The sequence below is a fragment of the Budorcas taxicolor genome, chromosome 19, assembly GCF_023091745.1.
Source record: "Budorcas taxicolor isolate Tak-1 chromosome 19, Takin1.1, whole genome shotgun sequence".
NCBI lineage: Eukaryota > Metazoa > Chordata > Mammalia > Artiodactyla > Bovidae > Budorcas > Budorcas taxicolor.
In genome coordinates, this window is record NC_068928.1 from 47,955,131 (window position 1) to 47,972,747 (window position 17,617).

The following is a 17,617-nucleotide window of genomic DNA, read 5'->3' on the forward strand; positions in this document are numbered from 1 at the left end:
GACCATCACAGGATTCCATCACCTCCGCACAGCCTGTGTATCCTGTATTGACTGTCACAGGATTCCATCACCTCCGCACAGCCTGTGTACTCTGTATTGATCGTCACAGGAGTCCATCACCTCCGCACAGCCTGTGTATCCTGTATTGATCGTCACAGGGTTCCATCACCTCCGCACAGCCTGTGTACTGTGTATTCATCGTCACAGGATTCCATCACCACCGCACAGCCTGTGTACTCTGTACTGATCGTCACAGGAGTCCATCACCTTCGCGCAGCCTGCGTACTGTATTGATCGTCACAGGAGTCCATCACCTTCGCGCAGCCTGCGTACTGTATTGATCGTCACAGGAGTCCATCACCTTCGCGCAGCCTGCGTACTGTATTGATCGTCACAGGAGTCCATCACCTTCGCACAGCCTGCGGACTCTGTATTGATCCTCACAGGATTCCATCACCTCCGCACAGCCTGTGTATCCTGTATTGACCGTCACAGGATTCCATCACCTCCGCGCAGCCTGTGTACTCTGTATTGACCGTCACAGGAGTCCATCACCTCCGCGCAGCCTGTGTACTCTGTATTGATCGTCACAGGGTTCCATCACCTCCGCACAGCCTGTGTATCCTGTATTGATCGTCACAGGGTTCCATCACCTCCGCACAGCCTGTGTATCCTGTATTGATCGTCACAGGATTCCATCACCACCGCACAGCCTGTGTACTCTGTATTGATCGTCACAGGGTTCCATCACCTCCGCACAGCCTGTGTATCCTCTGTTGGTCGTCACAGGGTTCCATCACCTTCGCACAGCCTGTGTACTCTGTATTGGTCGTCACAGGATTCCATCACCTCCGCACAGCCTGTGTATCCTGTATTGACCGTCACAGGATTCCATCACCTCCGCACAGCCTGTGTACTCTGTATTGATCGTCACAGGAGTCCATCACCACCGCACAGCCTGTGTATCCTGTATTGATCGTCACAGGATTCCATCACCTCCGCACAGCCTGTGTATCCTGTATTGATCGTCACAGGAGTCCATCACCTCCGCACAGCCTGTGTATCCTGTATTGATCGTCACAGGAGTCCATCACCTCCGCGCAGCCTGTGTATCCTGTATTGACTGTCACAGGATTCCATCACCTCCGCGCAGCCTGTGTATCCTGTATTGACCGTCACAGGATTCCATCACCTCCGCGCAGCCTGTGTATCCTGTATTGACCGTCACAGGATTCCATCACCTCCGCGCAGCCTGTGTATCCTGTATTGACCGTCACAGGATTCCATCACCTCCGCGCAGCCTGTGTATCCTGTATTGACCGTCACAGGATTCCATCACCTCCGCGCAGCCTGTGTATCCTGTATTGACCGTCACAGGATTCCATCACCTCCGCGCAGCCTGTGTATCCTGTATTGACCGTCACAGGATTCCATCACCTCCGCGCAGCCTGTGTATCCTGTATTGACCGTCACAGGATTCCATCACCTCCGCGCAGCCTGTGTATCCTGTATTGACCGTCACAGGATTCCATCACCTCCGCGCAGCCTGTGTATCCTGTATTGACCGTGCTGCTTGCTGTGTCTTGTCTGTCTTCACCAAGTAGGTGGAAGCTTCTCGAGGGCAGGAGACTTTGTATTGTTCATTAACGTGTCCCAAGCCCCTCAGACAGTGCTGGCATATACAATAAAGCTGGCAGATGAACCGGTGGGATCCACTACGTTCAGGAGCTGGGGCGCTTGGAGGCTCGAGGCAGAGGAGCCCCCACCTTCCCCCAGCCAGCTAAGAGCAGAGGTGGAACAGTGGAGCTGGGGGACTCGTCCCTTTAACCTAAACAGTGCCTAATCGGAAGACGTTTAGAAAGAGGCCCACGAAGACGTTTCTAGTTCCATGGCCCTGTTTTACAGATAAGGAAATACAGGGGAAATGACTCATTTGCCGGAGTCTCCCAGCACCAGCCCCTCATCTCCCAAGTCCCTCTCACAGAAAGAAGCCATTTTTATCACGTAGGTCAAAGGTGTGTACGAAGGAATTTCCCTGGCGGCTCCAGTTGAGTTAGGACTCTGCACTTCCACTACAGGAACTAGGATCCCACGGCCAAAAACAAACCAAAAAATCCCGATACATGAAAACAGAAGACTGTGCCTATAAACGACATTTCAAAACAGCTAAAATGACCAACTACACTAGTCTACCTGCTTAATGAACACAGACTCACTTGGGACTTCCCTAGGATTAAGTTCGGTCGGGAAACCCAGCTCTCAGCCTGGAGCTCACCCAAGCGCTAGGTTAGATGCCAAGCCCCGTTCAGAGGCTGTCTTCAGGGACTTCCCTGGTGGTCCAGTGGTTAGGACTCTGTGCTTCCACTGAAGGGGACCCAGGTTCAAACCCTGGTCAGGGAACTAAGATCCCTCAAGCCACACAGGGCAGCCAAAAATAAGAGGCCGACTTTACAGAGTGACCTCCCACTTCTACTGACTTCTGTCAGCATGACTCTGGCAGAGTTTAGATGTGGTCTGGACCAGTCCATGTGAGTTTCAGAAGTGAGTTTCCTCTTGTTTCTAAATCAGCTCTTAGGATTCTCTGGGTAACAACTGAGGGGCAGTGGCTAAGACAGGGACTGGCCATCTCCTGCGGGGCCTTCTGCGGTGTGGCCTTTCAAAGGTGCACCTGCTGCAGAAAAAAACCTTCAGGCTATGATAATCACCCAGATGCTCACAACACTCCAGATCACAGAAAGGGGAAGGAGAACATCACAAACTGGGTCCTCTGGCAACTCATTTCCAACGTGCACATTCTCACCCTGCTAAGAAAGTCCCTTTTGGCTTTGTATGCTTCATTCTTATACTTTAACAGTTCAACTCACTCCTTCCACAAATTTCTCCCATACCCACTTGCCTTGGCTACTTCACTCTGGCTACAAACTTGAAGAAAGATTTTATTACCCACCAGGGGATGTGAAGGAACCTGCAAAAAGGTGTTGTTTGGATTCCTTCAGACCTCTTAATGTATGAAGAAGGCAAAAATAATACATCAGCGTAAGTGGAACTGCAATTCTAAACATCTTATAATTCAATAATGAGATGTATTTGAATGTAAGGCCAGTTATCGGTTAAAGCTGATTTTTTTAAAAGCAAATTCAGTAGTTAGTACTCAAATAACAACAACAACAAATATCCATCTGTCTGGAATTACTTGTGCTTTAAAAGGTGGATAGTTTCACTTTCATGCATTGGAGAAGGAAATGGCAACCCACTCCAGTATTCTTGCCTGGAGAATCCCAGGGACGGGGGAGCCTGGTGGGCTGCCGTCTATGGGGTCGCACAGAGTTGGACATGACTGAAGCGACTTAGCAGCAGCAAAAGGTGGATATAGTGTACTAGAAAACCCATAATATGTTTCCCAGGTGGCTTAGTGGTAAAGAATTCGCCTGCCAGTGCAGGAGACAAGGGTTCAATCCCTGGTTCAGGAAGATTCCACATGTCAAGGAGCAACTAAACCTGTGTGTCACAGCTACTGAGCCTGTGCCCTAGAGCCTGCACTCTGCAACAAGAGAAAGCATCACAGTGAAAAGCCCACGGACCGCGAAGAGAGAGCAGCCCCACCAGCCACGAGCAGAGAAACGCCTGCACAGCAGCGCCACCAGCCACGAGCAGAGAAACGCCTGCACAGCAACAGGAGCCAGCATGGCCAAAAACAAATAAGTACATAGATTTTATTTATATATATATAAAGAAAACAGATAATGCTAGGTTCTGTATTTCTACCTTTTTTTTTTTTGGCTGCACTGCACGTGGGATCTTAAGTCACGAAACCAGGGGTCGAACCCGCATTCCCTGAATTGGAAGTGCAGAGTCTTAACCACTGGATGGCCAGGTAAGTCCATCTATTTCTAGTTCTGCCACTAACTAGCAGGACGTATCAATCCTAACTTCCATATAACACACGCTGAAAGCCAGTGGCTCTGGCCTGGTCCAGGGTTCTGTGACATCACAGGGCATAGATGGACACTCTGGCTGAGTCCAGGATTAAGGAGCAGGGCTTCCCTGATGGCCTCAACCTGGCTGCACATTACAGTCACCTGGAGTTTATTAAAAAAAAATTTTTTTTTAAAGAAAGCATGCCAACCTCCTCTCTTAGAAATTCCGATTTCATTCATCTTAAGTGGGGCCTTGGCATAAGGCTATTTTAAAAGGTCCCAGGTGACTCAGTCAGCAGGGTGGGGAAGCACTGACTCAAGTTAACACCTTCCCACTGCAGCTGAAACAGGTGTTTCTCTCACTCCTAGAGGCTCCTCAGGAATCACGGGTCATTTGCTTCAAGAGGAGGGAGATCCGAGTTAGTTTTGGTCAACAAACTCCCCTGACCCAACTGGAGATCGACGACAATGTCAGGGTCAAGGTTTCTGATGGCACTGTTTGTTCAGAAAATGTATGAAAAAAGAAAAAAAATCCGGTTTCCATGACAAACTCTCCTGTAGCCAGGACAATGATTCCCCCCACTCTGAAATACAGAGGGGAAGATAATCTCTTCAAGGAAGGGGTGGTTTTGAATTATAATTATAAATTAGTCTATTAACTAGGGAAATCATGTTTCATACATAAGAGGACTACTCTGGATCAAGGTTCATTTTTTTAATAGTGAAACATCATGCTGAGTGAAAAATGAAACTGACTTGGAATAATCACAAGCCATTTATCTCCTGGGGTTTGGCAGTGGGAAAATTAATCTCATGACTGATATGAGGGGCCGATCAAGAGAGCACCACACACTGGGGGTCATGTCCACCCAAGCAAGTATCTTGGAACCCCTCTCATTGTGTGGAAGGAAACACAGTTGATAAGATCCCATTAAAGAATGCAAATTACAGCTAGAGCAACATTTTCCTTATTCCCTGCCCCAAATCCATAGCCCATTTACCCAATGATAAAAGAGCTCCTTGTCTTATTGGTCTTCAAGAGCCTCCAAGAGAAATCTAATCAATATTCGCTGAGTGCCTGCTACAGAGGGTATGGCTGATTCACCATGCTAAACACCATAGAGGGTGCAAAGATGGGCAAGACAGTTCCTGGCCTCAAGGACAAACCGGCAGGAGAAGTGGGCCACCCCACGCAGGGGTACCTTCCTGCCCCCTCCTCTCTCTGTCACCACCCTCTCCTGAGACCCATCCTCCACGGTGGCCCAAGGGCCAAGCCTACTCCCTCTCATGTCATCAAACACCCACATCCTGGTGCCAGAATCTGGTGGGAGGTGGGGCCCTCTGCAAAGTCAACCTGCACCCCAGACCCAGCCTGACCATTAGAGAGTTCTGTCTTTTCGGGACCCCTTGCCCAAAGCTCTGACTACAGTAGGGAAGAGCAACTCTGGTTAAAGGCTTCTAAGACGTGAACTTTCGGTTTTGCTATTTCAGAAACATTTTGGGGCAAGACCTTACAGAAAAACATGCACCTGCTTGGATATTATTAGACCTCAAGCAAAGAATCGAGCTTAAATGGCAGGTTTGGTGTAAGAGCCTCTTCACCTGCACTGTCCCCATGAGCGATGGATGCAGTCAACGTTCCTGATGGAGATGCTTAGAAGGCAGCGTTTCCACCCCAAAGCTGCATCTTTCTCAGGTTGAAACGAAGGGTGAGAGGCTGCGACTATCCTGGGAGGATGGAGACCACTGAAGCATCTCCCCAAGCCTACAGCAAAGCCTCTTTCCGCTCCTTCTCTGGATCCCATCTCTCACTGCAACACGGCTTGGTCGGTCCTCAGGTTTGCTCTAACAAACGTACCAGAACGTAAGCGCTGCAGGGGCTGCTCTTCAAAGGGAAGCAGGAGGATCAGATTAAAGGTTCGGTTCCCTCCCTGGCCCATGACCACAGACAGGTCACCGGCTCTGTCTGGCCTCAGCTTCCTTGTCTATCTGCCATGGGAACACAGCAAAGCAGTGACTGTTCACCTTGGGAGGGCAGTGGTGATGCCTGGGTGAGGGTAGTACCTGCCCCAAAATACCACCCTCGAAGGTTCTAACCTGCTCCCACCACTGTCACTGATGGCCATGCATCCCATTCCTCAGGTGGGGGCAGGGTGGGGAAAATATTAAGACTTGGTGGGACTTCCCTGGTGGTCCACACTCCCAGTGTAGGGAGCCCAGTTTCAATCCCTGGTCAGGGAACTAGATCCTACATGCTGCAACTAAGACATGGCATAGCCAAATAACTAACTAAATAAACAAATATTTTTAAAAAAGATTTATTGGTCTAAACCAGCAAGATCTTTTCTAGGAGTCTCACATACTCTTTTTGTTGTTGCTATTTAGTGACTAAGTGGTGTCTAACTTTTTGGGAACCCATGGACTGTAGCCCACCAGGTTCCTCTGTCCATGGGATTCTCCAGGCAAGAATACTGGAGCGGCTTGCCAGTTCCTTCTCCAGGAATCTTCCCAACCCAGGGATCGAACCCACGTCTTCTGCATTGCAGGTGGATTATTTCACCACTGAGCCACTTGGGAAGCCAAACATACTCTGATGGGAAGTTACGCATTTATCCATACATGCTCTCACTGCTCACAATACATCTGGAACTTTTTGGAAATTTTCTTCAAAGAATATACTTTTGAATCCTCTAAGAGGTAGAAAGTCTCTCATTAGTTTTTAGAAACAACCAAAAATCCAAGTGCCCTTTATAAATCATGCAATCAAGCTAAGTAGTAACAGTTTTGATCAAAACTTCAGCGTGGGCCATGTCAAAGCTATATTCAAGCAGAGACTGGAAAAAATTGGGAAATGTTTTAAGTTGTGTAAGAATAAACAGCTTAAGAATTAAAAAAATAAATACTTGCTTTTTCAGGGCTCCTTTTTTCATTTTAAAGTTGAATTATTAAATGACACTAAAAAAAAAAAGTTTAAAAAAAGACTGATTTGACATGAACATTGACCCTGAAGGGGTGATGATTTTGAAACACACGACATTCTCTTGGATGAAAAAGTTCAGGTACGTTTGTGGAAAAAACAAAACAAATATTTCACTCTATTGTCAAGCGGTACATTAATTTTCCTAGGAAAAACAGCTGTATGGACAAGCTAATGTTTTAAGAACTGTGACCTCCAAAAGAGACAAACAGTGCATCAATTTTTGATTTATAAACCGTTTTGAGTCGAAATTCTAAATGGCCTCATAATCAACTATCAAAAGAATTGTGGGAATTCCCTGGCAGTCTAGTGAAGGACTCTGTGCCTCCACTGCCGTGGCCAGGGTTTAATCCCTGGTCAGGGAACTAAGATCCTCAAGCCTTGTGGCACAGCCAAGGAAAAAACAAACAAACAAACAATCTTTTCTCTAGAGAGTGGGCTACCCATAAAATCAAACTCAAAGAATAATGCCGAGGTATTTCTGAAGCCACATCTGCTAGAAAGCTGATCTGAAACCACGGCAGACCAAAGGACCTATATTAATTAACATTTTTCGATAGGTTTGTAGGTACACAGGGCATCATGAAGGAACTGCTGTGATTATTCAGGTCTTCGAAATATAAGCAAAATAAAACCTACACATTCCGTTTTCAGACTTTAAATCCACCCTGCTAAAAGGAAACACTTTAAAGCTTACTCTAAAATGGCTATCGTGAAACCAATTTAAGGTTGGTTTGTGCTTTTTAAAACATCTACTATTGCTTGAGGGCTGGAGGAGGGAGCTCTTAAAGAATACATAGGACCAGCAAATTCCAGCCCTAGGAATTTATCCCAAGGTAATAATTAAGCAGTTAAGATGGGCTCTGGCGTTTAGCAGTAAGGTTCATCACTACTGTTCATAGTAATGAAAATTAAAAGCAGCCTGAATATCTAAATGGTTGAGTGGTCAAATTACGGTATACCCATTCAGAGAAGTATTACAGTGAGCTGTATACAGGGAAGCAGCCAGTGAGAATAATGTTGTAGAATTAAATTTACTGACCCAGTAAGATCTATGATATATTTTAGTTTGGGGAAGAAAAGCATAACTTATGCAAAGTGAGCACATAAAAATGTCCAGAAGGACATATATCAAGATATTAATAGACTAGTCATCAGAGAAATGCAAACCAAAACCATACGGAGTTATGACTTCACACCCACTAGAAAAACTATAATTAAAAAAAAAAAAAGACAGATATTAAGCGTTGGTGAGAAACTGAAGCCCTCCTAAACTGCAGGTGGGAATGTAAAATAGTGCAGTTGCTTTGGCAAATGGTTTGCCAGTTCCTCAAAAGGTTAGACAGAAAGTTACAACATGACCTAGAAATCCCACTCTTTAGTATATACCCAAGAAAAATAAAAAATACACGGCCATTCAAAAATTTGTACCTAAACATTCACAGCAGCATTATTCATAATAGCCAAAAAGGGGAAACAACCCGTGTCCGTCAAATGAAGAATGGATGTACAAAATGGGGGATATCCACATAATGAAATATGGTTGTTCAGTCACCAAGTCCTGTCTGACTCTTTTCTACCCCGTGGACTGTAGCCCGGCTGGAGTGAGCTGCCATTTCCTTCTCCAGGGGATCTTCCCCACCAAGGGATCAAACACATCTGGGCATTGCAGGTGGATTCCTTACCACTGAGCCACTAGGCAAGTCCTCACGGAATATCATTCATCAATAAAATGGGGAAAAACACTGATACAGGCCAGAAGATGGATGAACCCTGAAAATGTTATGCAAAGTGAAAGAAGCCAGACATGAACGACCACATGTGGAATGATTCTATTAATATGGAATGTCCAGAATAGGCAAATCTATAGAGACAAATGGAGATCAGTGGTTACTGGGGGCTGGGAGGTTTGGGGGATATGGGGTTAACAGGTACGGAGTTTCTTTCGGGAATGACGAAAATAACATAAAACTGTGGTGATGGCTGCACATTTCTATGAATACACTAAAAATCTGAACTGTATATTTTAAACGAGTGAATTTTATGACATGTGAATTACAGCTCAAAGGAATGACAGAGGTGGCTGGATGGCATCACTGACTCGATGGACCTGAGTTTGAGCAAGCTCCAGGAGTTGGTGATGGATAGGGAAGCCTGGAGTGCTGCAGTCCATGGGGTCACAAAGAGTCAGACACTGCTGAGCTGAACTGAAAGCTGTTAAAATGTTAACAGAAATGTTTGCGTAATATAATTATAGGTTTATTGTGTTTATTTTTTAAATTTAGACTATCTATATTTCTAACTCTTCTTTTTACCATAAATATGATTACTTGAGAGGTTTTCCCAAATCTTCCCATGTTATTATGCAGAAAGCACCAAACACAAAAGATTTGAAGAAAAGAAAATATACCTTTCTTACAATAGTGGAATAACTGGAAAACAACCCATATGACCCCAGTAGGGTGATCACTAGGCAAAGCATGGCTTGTTACCACATTAGCCCTGGTCAGTTTTGACCCCCATCCCTATCCTGAGGCTGACACAGAAGGCTCAAATGCTTTTTGCGTGGATGATAGTTTACTAAGGTGCTACTGAAAGTCACAGACACAGTGGTGCACTCAGAATACTTCCTAACAGGTCACAGGAGATGTCTGGTGGGAAAAAAAAAAAACTGAACAAAAATACCGAACCCTCTTATACTGTTCGATTTGCTGTGTGTTTGTACGTGAACAGAGATCATAAGATAATCAGAAGTGATGCAGAGCCTGTGTAAAAGTGAAAAATTGTTAAAGTCATGTATGCAAGGACCTTGGGACTTTGTTTGGTGTTTGAGGGGAGGGTGGGTCTCAAGCTCTACTTTTCCCAGTCCACGTGTGTTCTGGTGCACTCACTCATTTAAATATCTCCAAGCACTTGTTGCTCTGAGGCAGCAAACTCTGAAACCAAACATGGAATATAGGTAAAGATAAAATAAGGGGGGGAAAAAAATCCCCAGCCCCTGAGAAATACAGCCAACCAGCATGTTTATTATTCACAGACTATGATTCACTGTCCCTGTTTTTTAAGCCAGCATCACATTCTAATCATATTGCTAGGTTACGGGCCCTGAGTTATGCGTGCATAATAAAAACGGAATCCATCAAAATGATACATTAGGCTTTTCTCCCCATATCATCTCTTTAGGGAAAACATTTGATCATGATAAAACACACACAGTATTAAACCTAAATATTACTGTGGATTCCCCAAAACAAAGAGGTTTCCACTGAAAATGAAATAGTTATCCTATGAGTATTCAACCTGGAAAACAGAGTTGCCATCAAAGGTAGGCAAAAAACTATATTCCCAAGAGGCCCATGCAGGTGCTACTATTCGGCTCAGACAGGAGGAAACCTTTATGTGGCTCACTGGTTTTTATATTCAGGAATATGGTTTACCATCAAACTTTCTCAAGGATCACTCTCATACACATTTTCTCCTGTGATTTTAGAAGTTGTATCACTGTGGAGAGCCACGTGGGCATGCAAGTTACAGAAACAAAACAGACAAATGCGCATTACAGTCTAATTTCACGATCAGCAGTCTTGAACGTGAGCTTCAGGAAACACTCTCCTCCACTGTATAAATACTTGAGACCTCCTATGAGGATAATTCATGCAGGTAATAAGTATCAGAATAATTAAGAAGCAAGGCCATTTCTAGTAAGACTTAACGTCTCAGTGTGTTTTTGTGGACACTTCTCTGGGACCTTGTTTAGTCCCCTCTAAAACCCAAACATCAGCTCAATAAAAGAGATCGCATATCCTAAAGTACCCTGAAGAAGGTGCCCTGCCTCGCATTCCACAGATCTCTTTGGTACTTGAGAGACGTGACACCCAGACGTGGCACAATGAGGACCACAGGGCAGCAGTGATGTGATAGCAACGATGCACCACAAACCAACATTAGGCACAAGATCCAGGTCCAGGAAGGAGGAGGAAACTCACTGAATAAAGCACCTTCTGGATTAACAAGACAGGCTCGGGTGCTTAGAAACACCGACGTAGCTGCATTTTAGGTCCAATAGCCTAGAGTCTCGGCTTGTGGACGTCTGGCTAAGACACACACTGAAGGGAACCACAATATTGCCTCCACTGCACTAGTTACTTCATCAGTCAAAAAGAAACAGCATCAAAAAAATATCCCCTGCCCAGGCACTGTATAATATTTAAAAATGATGACTTATGAGTGAAAAACACCTTCTGCGGGATGGGATGGCAAGGAGAATTTACATTATTATCTAATGTGATCTGCCAGGTCTCGTCACACATGTGAGTGTGTCAGCTGTCCCCATTTCACAGATCAGGAAACGGAGTCTCAAAGACTCTGAGGACACAGCTACCAAGGGACCGGAAAGCACTCAGGTTTGTCTGATTTTACAGCTCTACATTCTGCACGGAACATCACTGCAGCGTAGTTTAACTGTAAACTCTGCATTTAGAACTTCAAAATAATAATTCCTGGATTCTCTGCTGGTGCAGTGGATAAGAGTCCACCTGCCGATGCAGGGAACACGGGTTCGATCCTGGTCTGAGAAGATCCCACGTGCCACAGAGCAGCTAAGCCCGTGTACCACCACTACTGAGCCAGTGCTCCGCAACAAGAGAAGCCACTGCAATGAGATGCTCGAGCACAGCAACGAAGACCCACCACAGCCAAAAGTTAACTAAAGGAAAAAAAAGATTTAAAAAAAGCAACAATTCCCACTATGGGGATCGAAATTTTTACGGGTAGGTGATTCTGGGAGTGAAATTCTGACCTTTTCCCTAAAGAGCTGTTACACTCTAGCATAACCTTTTGATAAAGGGTCTGAACTCTTTTACCAAGAACTCTGGGAATTTTGGATTCTCAATACAAGTTGGAAATATTTACATGAACTGAAACTATAGTCCCAGTTAAAGGCTACAGTTATTTTTGGTTCTTTAACCAAAGTTTTTCAATAACTGAAACACTAGAGTCCAGTGACAGAACAGTAAACGAAAAGAGGTGGCAAAGAAAACCAGATACACAGTGATGATATGGAATGATTGGTTTCCATGTCATACACTTTGGTCATTCTCTTCACACTCTTTTTTGTGAACGGATGCCAGGCACCAATTAACCAACCCAAGATGAAATGTTCAAGCTCAAAACCTGACTCCTGTTGAGAAAGTGGATTTTTTTCCTCAACCAGAAGGAAAACTTAACTTCCATGACTTTTGTGGAGTGTGTACAAAAAAAAGAACTTGAATTTGAAAAAAAATGGCCTCCTACTTCTTCAGCTATTTCCAAATTCTTGTTACCTACCCCAAGAGCACAGACTAGTATTTACCTAAAATGCATAACCTCCAAAGAGTTCATGCTATGGCACTCAGAGACACACACGTCCATTCTTCACCTGAACACCTAGTACCTGATACACCATATTAAAGAGTACAAAGTGGAGGTCATTAAATAGAACCTGCTCCAGTGTGCCATGCCCACATCCTGAACAATACATTAAAAAAAAAAAAAAAAAAACCACCTAAATTAGGTTCTTCCAACCAGAAGGGGGAAAAAAAAAAAAGCCGAGTTTGTCCACAAAATGTCCTCCCAGCCAAGGTGTCCGAGTCCACAGCCTGAGAGAAGGCCTGAAATCGTTAAATAAATGTAAACCAGGCTCTTCTCTACAGAGAAAAAAGAAAAAAAAAAGATGAAAAGACGTTTCGGACAGCCCCGCGGTGTTCTCCCGAGAGTCTGTCGTTTAAAGTTTAGGAGCAGCCTCACCGCTGTCCCATATGGGGTTTTTAAAAACGAGTCCCATTCCCACCGCTTAACCTGCTTTAAGGAAGTCTTGCTGCCCCCAAAGGAAGCCCGCTGCCTCCAATACCAAGAATCCTGCAAGGCAGGTAAGCAGAATCAAACTCTTGGGGAAAGAATGCTTAGCCACTTTCAGTGGCATTTGTTTTCCAAAGTTTTCGCATTTTGGAAAGTTCAAGCGAGGATTATAAACGCAAGACATTCCCTTCCCCTTGGCCACAGGGCCCTTCCTGCCCTCCCTCCGCGGCCACCGCCAGGCCAAGCCGGCTCCCACCTGTGGAAAGGGTCCGACAGGTGGGACGGCCTCCCAAGCGCCCCGGGCCTTCTGGACACCCTGAGGTGCCGCCAGGGCGACACAAAGTTGCGTCGGAGAGCACGCGGCCCGGGAGGCGCTGCTCGTGACAGCCGCGCCGGCCAGCGAGGCCCATGGGTGGCGGACGCCTTGGCGGGGCCGGCCGTGGCCGCCACTCGAGCCGGTCAGGAGGCCGCCTCTCCACGCCCAGCGTCGCCTCCGCCCCGGCGGGCGCACGGAGCCTGGGGCCGCCGCCGCCGCAAGCCGCCGCGGTCCCGGCTCGGACCCCAGCCCGTGCCGCGCTGTCCCCCACCCCAAGCTTCCCGGTCACTCACCCCGGGGCCGGGTAACAGCAATGCCAGCAGCAGCAATCGAACAAGCATGGCGAGGACTCGGCCTGGCTCCTGGCCGGCCGGCCGGCTCCAGGGGGGCGGTGCGGGCAGGCGGGCAGAGGACGGGGCGGGGGCGTCGCGACGACAGAGCGGCGGCGGCCGGGACTCCGGGGACGCAGCGCTGACTAGGCGGTGGCGGCACCCCCATTCCCGGCCTTATAAGTGCCGGGCGCCGGCGCTTCTTCCGGTCGGGGCGGGGCCGGAGGCGGGGCCGACCTAGAAGGCGGGCCTGGGATTGGGCGGGGCCCTGGTTCGGGGCGGGGATTGGGCTGGTCTGGGCGGGGTTGTCGCGGGGGGCGGGGTTATAGGCGGTACCAAAGGCCTCCAGCTGGCCTTGGGTCCCTTGGCCGCGGCGGCGGGAGAAGAGGACCAGGCCTCTGTGTTGGGCATCTAGGGGAGCTGAGTGAACGAGGCAAAGAACTTGTCTGAGGCAAGTGGAGGCCGGTAACCCGGCCAAGTGGGCGCATTCCCTGCCCCAGGCGGTCCCACTGACCTCCGTCTAGGGACCCTCTGCGTCAGGCTGGATCAGGAAAGGCCAGGAGACAGGCGGTGCCTTGAGTCTAGAGCCCCGCCGTAGTGGGATCGTCGGTGGTCTCCTGAGCGAAGGCAGGCAGCTGGCAGGGGATTCCTGCAAACCCGGCGTTTCTGCTCTGCGCGTGGCTATCGCTGAGTTCGCATCCCTGGTGCCCTCCAGTTGCGCCTCAGTTAACCCAAAGGTCCTTTTCTTCCCTTTCTTTGCCCTCAGGAATTCCCCTTCAAATCATATCCAACAGCCACCAATTCCCTTTGGTATAACCATGGCCAAGTCATTGGCCAAAAATTACAAAGAAACCATTTTTGGCTGCTGGTGTCATGTGTGTTTATGTGGCATTTGTAGATGTGACCTTGTGAAGCTTGACATGTGTCAAGCTTGGAGAAAGTGGGTTTGTTGAGGACTAGTACAAGGTCCATTTGAAGGCTATGGGCTCTTAGCCTCATTTAAAGAGCCTGGAAGCTGTTTGGTCACTGGGTCCCATGCTGCCCTCCACTTATATAGGTGAAAACTGGGAGAGAGGACATTGTAACAAGAGAGAGGTTGGAAGCACACTTCTATATTCTAGGAGAAGAAGAAAACAAGGATAGTGACTTCTCTAATTTTTCTTGACTTGTTCATATGACAGTCCAAGATTTTTCAGGGTTTAGGGGAAACAAGTAAGCAATGCTAGGGAAAATAAAGAAGTAGTTGGGATTGTGTTCAGTATCTTGTAATAACCTATAATGGAAAAGAATCTGAAGTACACACACACACATATGAATCACTTTGCTGTATACCTAAAACTAACACAACACTGTAAATCAACTGTACTTAAATTATTGTTGTTTAGTCACCCAGTCATGTCCAGCTCTTTGTGACCCATGGACTGCAGCACACCAGGCTTCCCTGTCCTTCACTATCTCCCAGAGTGTACTTCAGTTTAAAAAAAAAAGAAGTAGTGGAGGAATGACCAGATGTCTGGTCTGGATATATGTGAGCCAATCTCATCTCATTTCAGCAGACAGAAATGCTCATAGCGGGACTTCCTTGGTGGTCCAGGGGCTAAGACCCCATGCTCCCGATGCATGGGGCTTGGGTTCAATCCTTGGTCAGGGAACCAGATCCCACGTTCTGCAACTAAGAATTTGCATGTAGCAACTAAAGATCCCGCATGCTACACCAAAGATCGAAGATCAAAGATCTGCAACCAAGACCTGGCGCAGCCAAATAAATAAATATTGGGGGAAAAAAAAAAAGGAAATGCTCTCAATAAACTAAAATCCCATCAACAAAATTCCCCAACAATATTCCCCATTCCTCTTCACTTTCTGCCATAAGGGCGTGCTGTGATTCATGGGGTCACAAAGAATCAGAAACAACTGAGCTGCTGAACTGAACTGATTCCCTATCCCCAACCTGATATGCCTGTCACAGTCGAGGGACTAAACTCTACTCATGCTGGAGAATCCAACACATCAGTTTAAGGGGAGGACCAATCTTGGTAACTAGACACATTTTAGTGTGTCTATTACTAGACACACTAGAACACAGAGTAGACACATTTTTGAAAAGTGTTATCTGCATGTCAAAATGCAGATGGGGAGGTTTGGGATTGGGAAGAGATGTGCAGTAACAGAAGCTCCATCATTCCTGGAGCCAGGGTGTCCAAGTGGCCAGGGAGGAGCCCACAGGAAGTGGGAGGAGCCCATGGAAAGTGGGAGGAGCTCTAATGATCATCTGTCCAGCTTGCAAGAGGACCACAGGATGTGTAAGACCACAACTGGCTTCCCACCCTGGGCTTCCCAACGTAAGACCACAGGGTTGAGTTAAAAGAGAAGCTTGACTGGATAATGCTGCTTTCACATCCCTTCTCTGGTGCTTTTTTCCTCTAATAGAGTAAATCCAGGAGGGGAACTTTCTGTGCTGGAACTCTGGAAGCCCTTTGACAATTGAAAATGTCACTGTGACCCTGTAAGCACAGCAGATAAAACACAAAGGGGAATGCTTACCTCAATCTGACTCATAAATCAATTTTAAAGATTTAATAAAGAAAAAAATCCATTCCAAGGAGACGGGTCCAGGTAGGTATATTTATCTTGTACTTGTTTGAACCAAATCTCCAGGCCATAATTGCACTGTTTTAGGTAATCCGAATTTCTTATGCACCAGTTTGATTTTTCTTATGCTTAATCAGTCCATCTGTCTTGTGTATGTCTCCACTTGATTGGCAACTCATACTGATAAGTTCTGGTTTTATTTATTGCAGCATTGCCCACAGTCTTGTTCAACAGTCAAGTATTGTTTCAGAGAGTTTTTTGCTTGTGATAAAGCAAAAGCTGGCATCGCTGATAAATAGACAGAAATGGAAATACTTCTATAGGGTGACTTTGAAGTGGACCTGACCATAGAAAAGACCAGAAAATGGTCAGTAAATGACCTTTCTGGAAGTTGTATTAAATAGCATCCTCTACCCAAAGCAAAGGTCATGTTTTTAGGGTAAAGATAAGCCCTCTTTTTCCACCAAGGTTAAAATGTATGTTCAACATGTGACTTCCCTGGTGGTCCAGTGGTTAAAGAAGCCGCCTTGCAGTACAGGGAACATGGGTTCAATCCCTGATCTGGGAACTAAGATCCCACTTGTTGCAGAGCAACTAAGCCGGTGTGCCACAACTAGTCAGTCCACATGCCGCAAGGCTCATGATGCACTGAAGATCTTACATGCCACAGTGAAGGCCTTTTTCAGCCAAATAAATTAATAAATATATTTTCAACAAAAATTGGAGCAAGCAGGACCTGAATTTATCAGCAGGGGAGAGCTAGTGGTGGGGGAAACTGAGTTAAAATCTTCACTTCTCTCTAAATCAGTGGTTCCCAAACTTGGAGAGGTTTTCAAAAATAGATTTCCAACACCTTTTTATGCCTTCTTCCCCCCACTGATTCAGAATCTTCTGGGGTGGAGCCCTGTGGGGTGGAGAGTGTGTGTTTTCCAGTTTCTGCAGTTGAGAAGGGCAGCCAAGATCCTGGAATCCAGCTCACTCCTAATGTCCGGTGTTAATCCCTCTGGCCAGTAATTCCTTTTATTTATTTTAGCAAATTTCGCCCTCTAGTGGAAGAAATTACGACCCAGCCTGCAAAAGTGTGCTGAAACAAAGTTTCGATTCTATTTGAAACCCTCCAAAATTTCATTTAAACATGATTGTGAGGTTAGTTTGCAGACAGCTCTTTAGTGAGAGATTAGTTCCTTTTGAAGAAGACTTGAAAGGAAAATCTGGTAAAACCAGAAATGGAGGTCATGGTTGAAAGCTCCAGTACCATATCAAAGGAACAATGTCTTTATCAGAATAAACCCACTTTTTTTTTTTAATGATTTTCATGCTGCTACTGCTCCCAAACATACTTGCACTTAGAGCAGATGTTGGTAGGGGGGTAGTTAAGAGATAAATAAAATGATGAAGCAAGACTCTCTGGTAGCAAGCTAAATGGGAAATTTTTTCAAAGCTGCTGTCACTGAGCAGTTTGGTAGTAAGGTAAATAGAAGTTTGGTTCTTCCTGTTCTGGGATTTGAAATGACTGTGACGCTCACTCTAAAAGAACCTCTTTTTACCACAGAGTCCAATCTACCATGCACTTTTCTTGTACCACAAAAATAATTCTTTCTTATCCACAGTCAATATTTGTTGGCTGTTGGCTATTATTTTAAAATGTGCA

The 17,617-nt window shown here is 46.1% G+C and overlaps 1 protein-coding gene and 1 non-coding gene across 2 annotated transcripts in view; one reads left to right on the top strand and one right to left on the bottom strand.

Moving 5' to 3' along the window:
• ERN1 (endoplasmic reticulum to nucleus signaling 1) overlaps window positions 1–13,479 on the bottom strand; it is an 85,070-nt gene extending 71,591 nt beyond the window's left edge. The window contains exon 1 of the mRNA XM_052657529.1: window positions 13,339–13,479. Coding sequence (XP_052513489.1) covers window positions 13,339–13,386 — 48 coding nt within the window. The 5' untranslated portion in view covers window positions 13,387–13,479. The remainder of the gene's footprint in view (window positions 1–13,338) is intronic.
• On the top strand, window positions 2,328–2,400 carry TRNAG-UCC (transfer RNA glycine (anticodon UCC)). The gene has a single exon. It is a non-coding gene; the product is annotated as a tRNA-Gly (tRNA).
• Window positions 13,480–17,617: the final 4,138 nt, after the last annotated feature.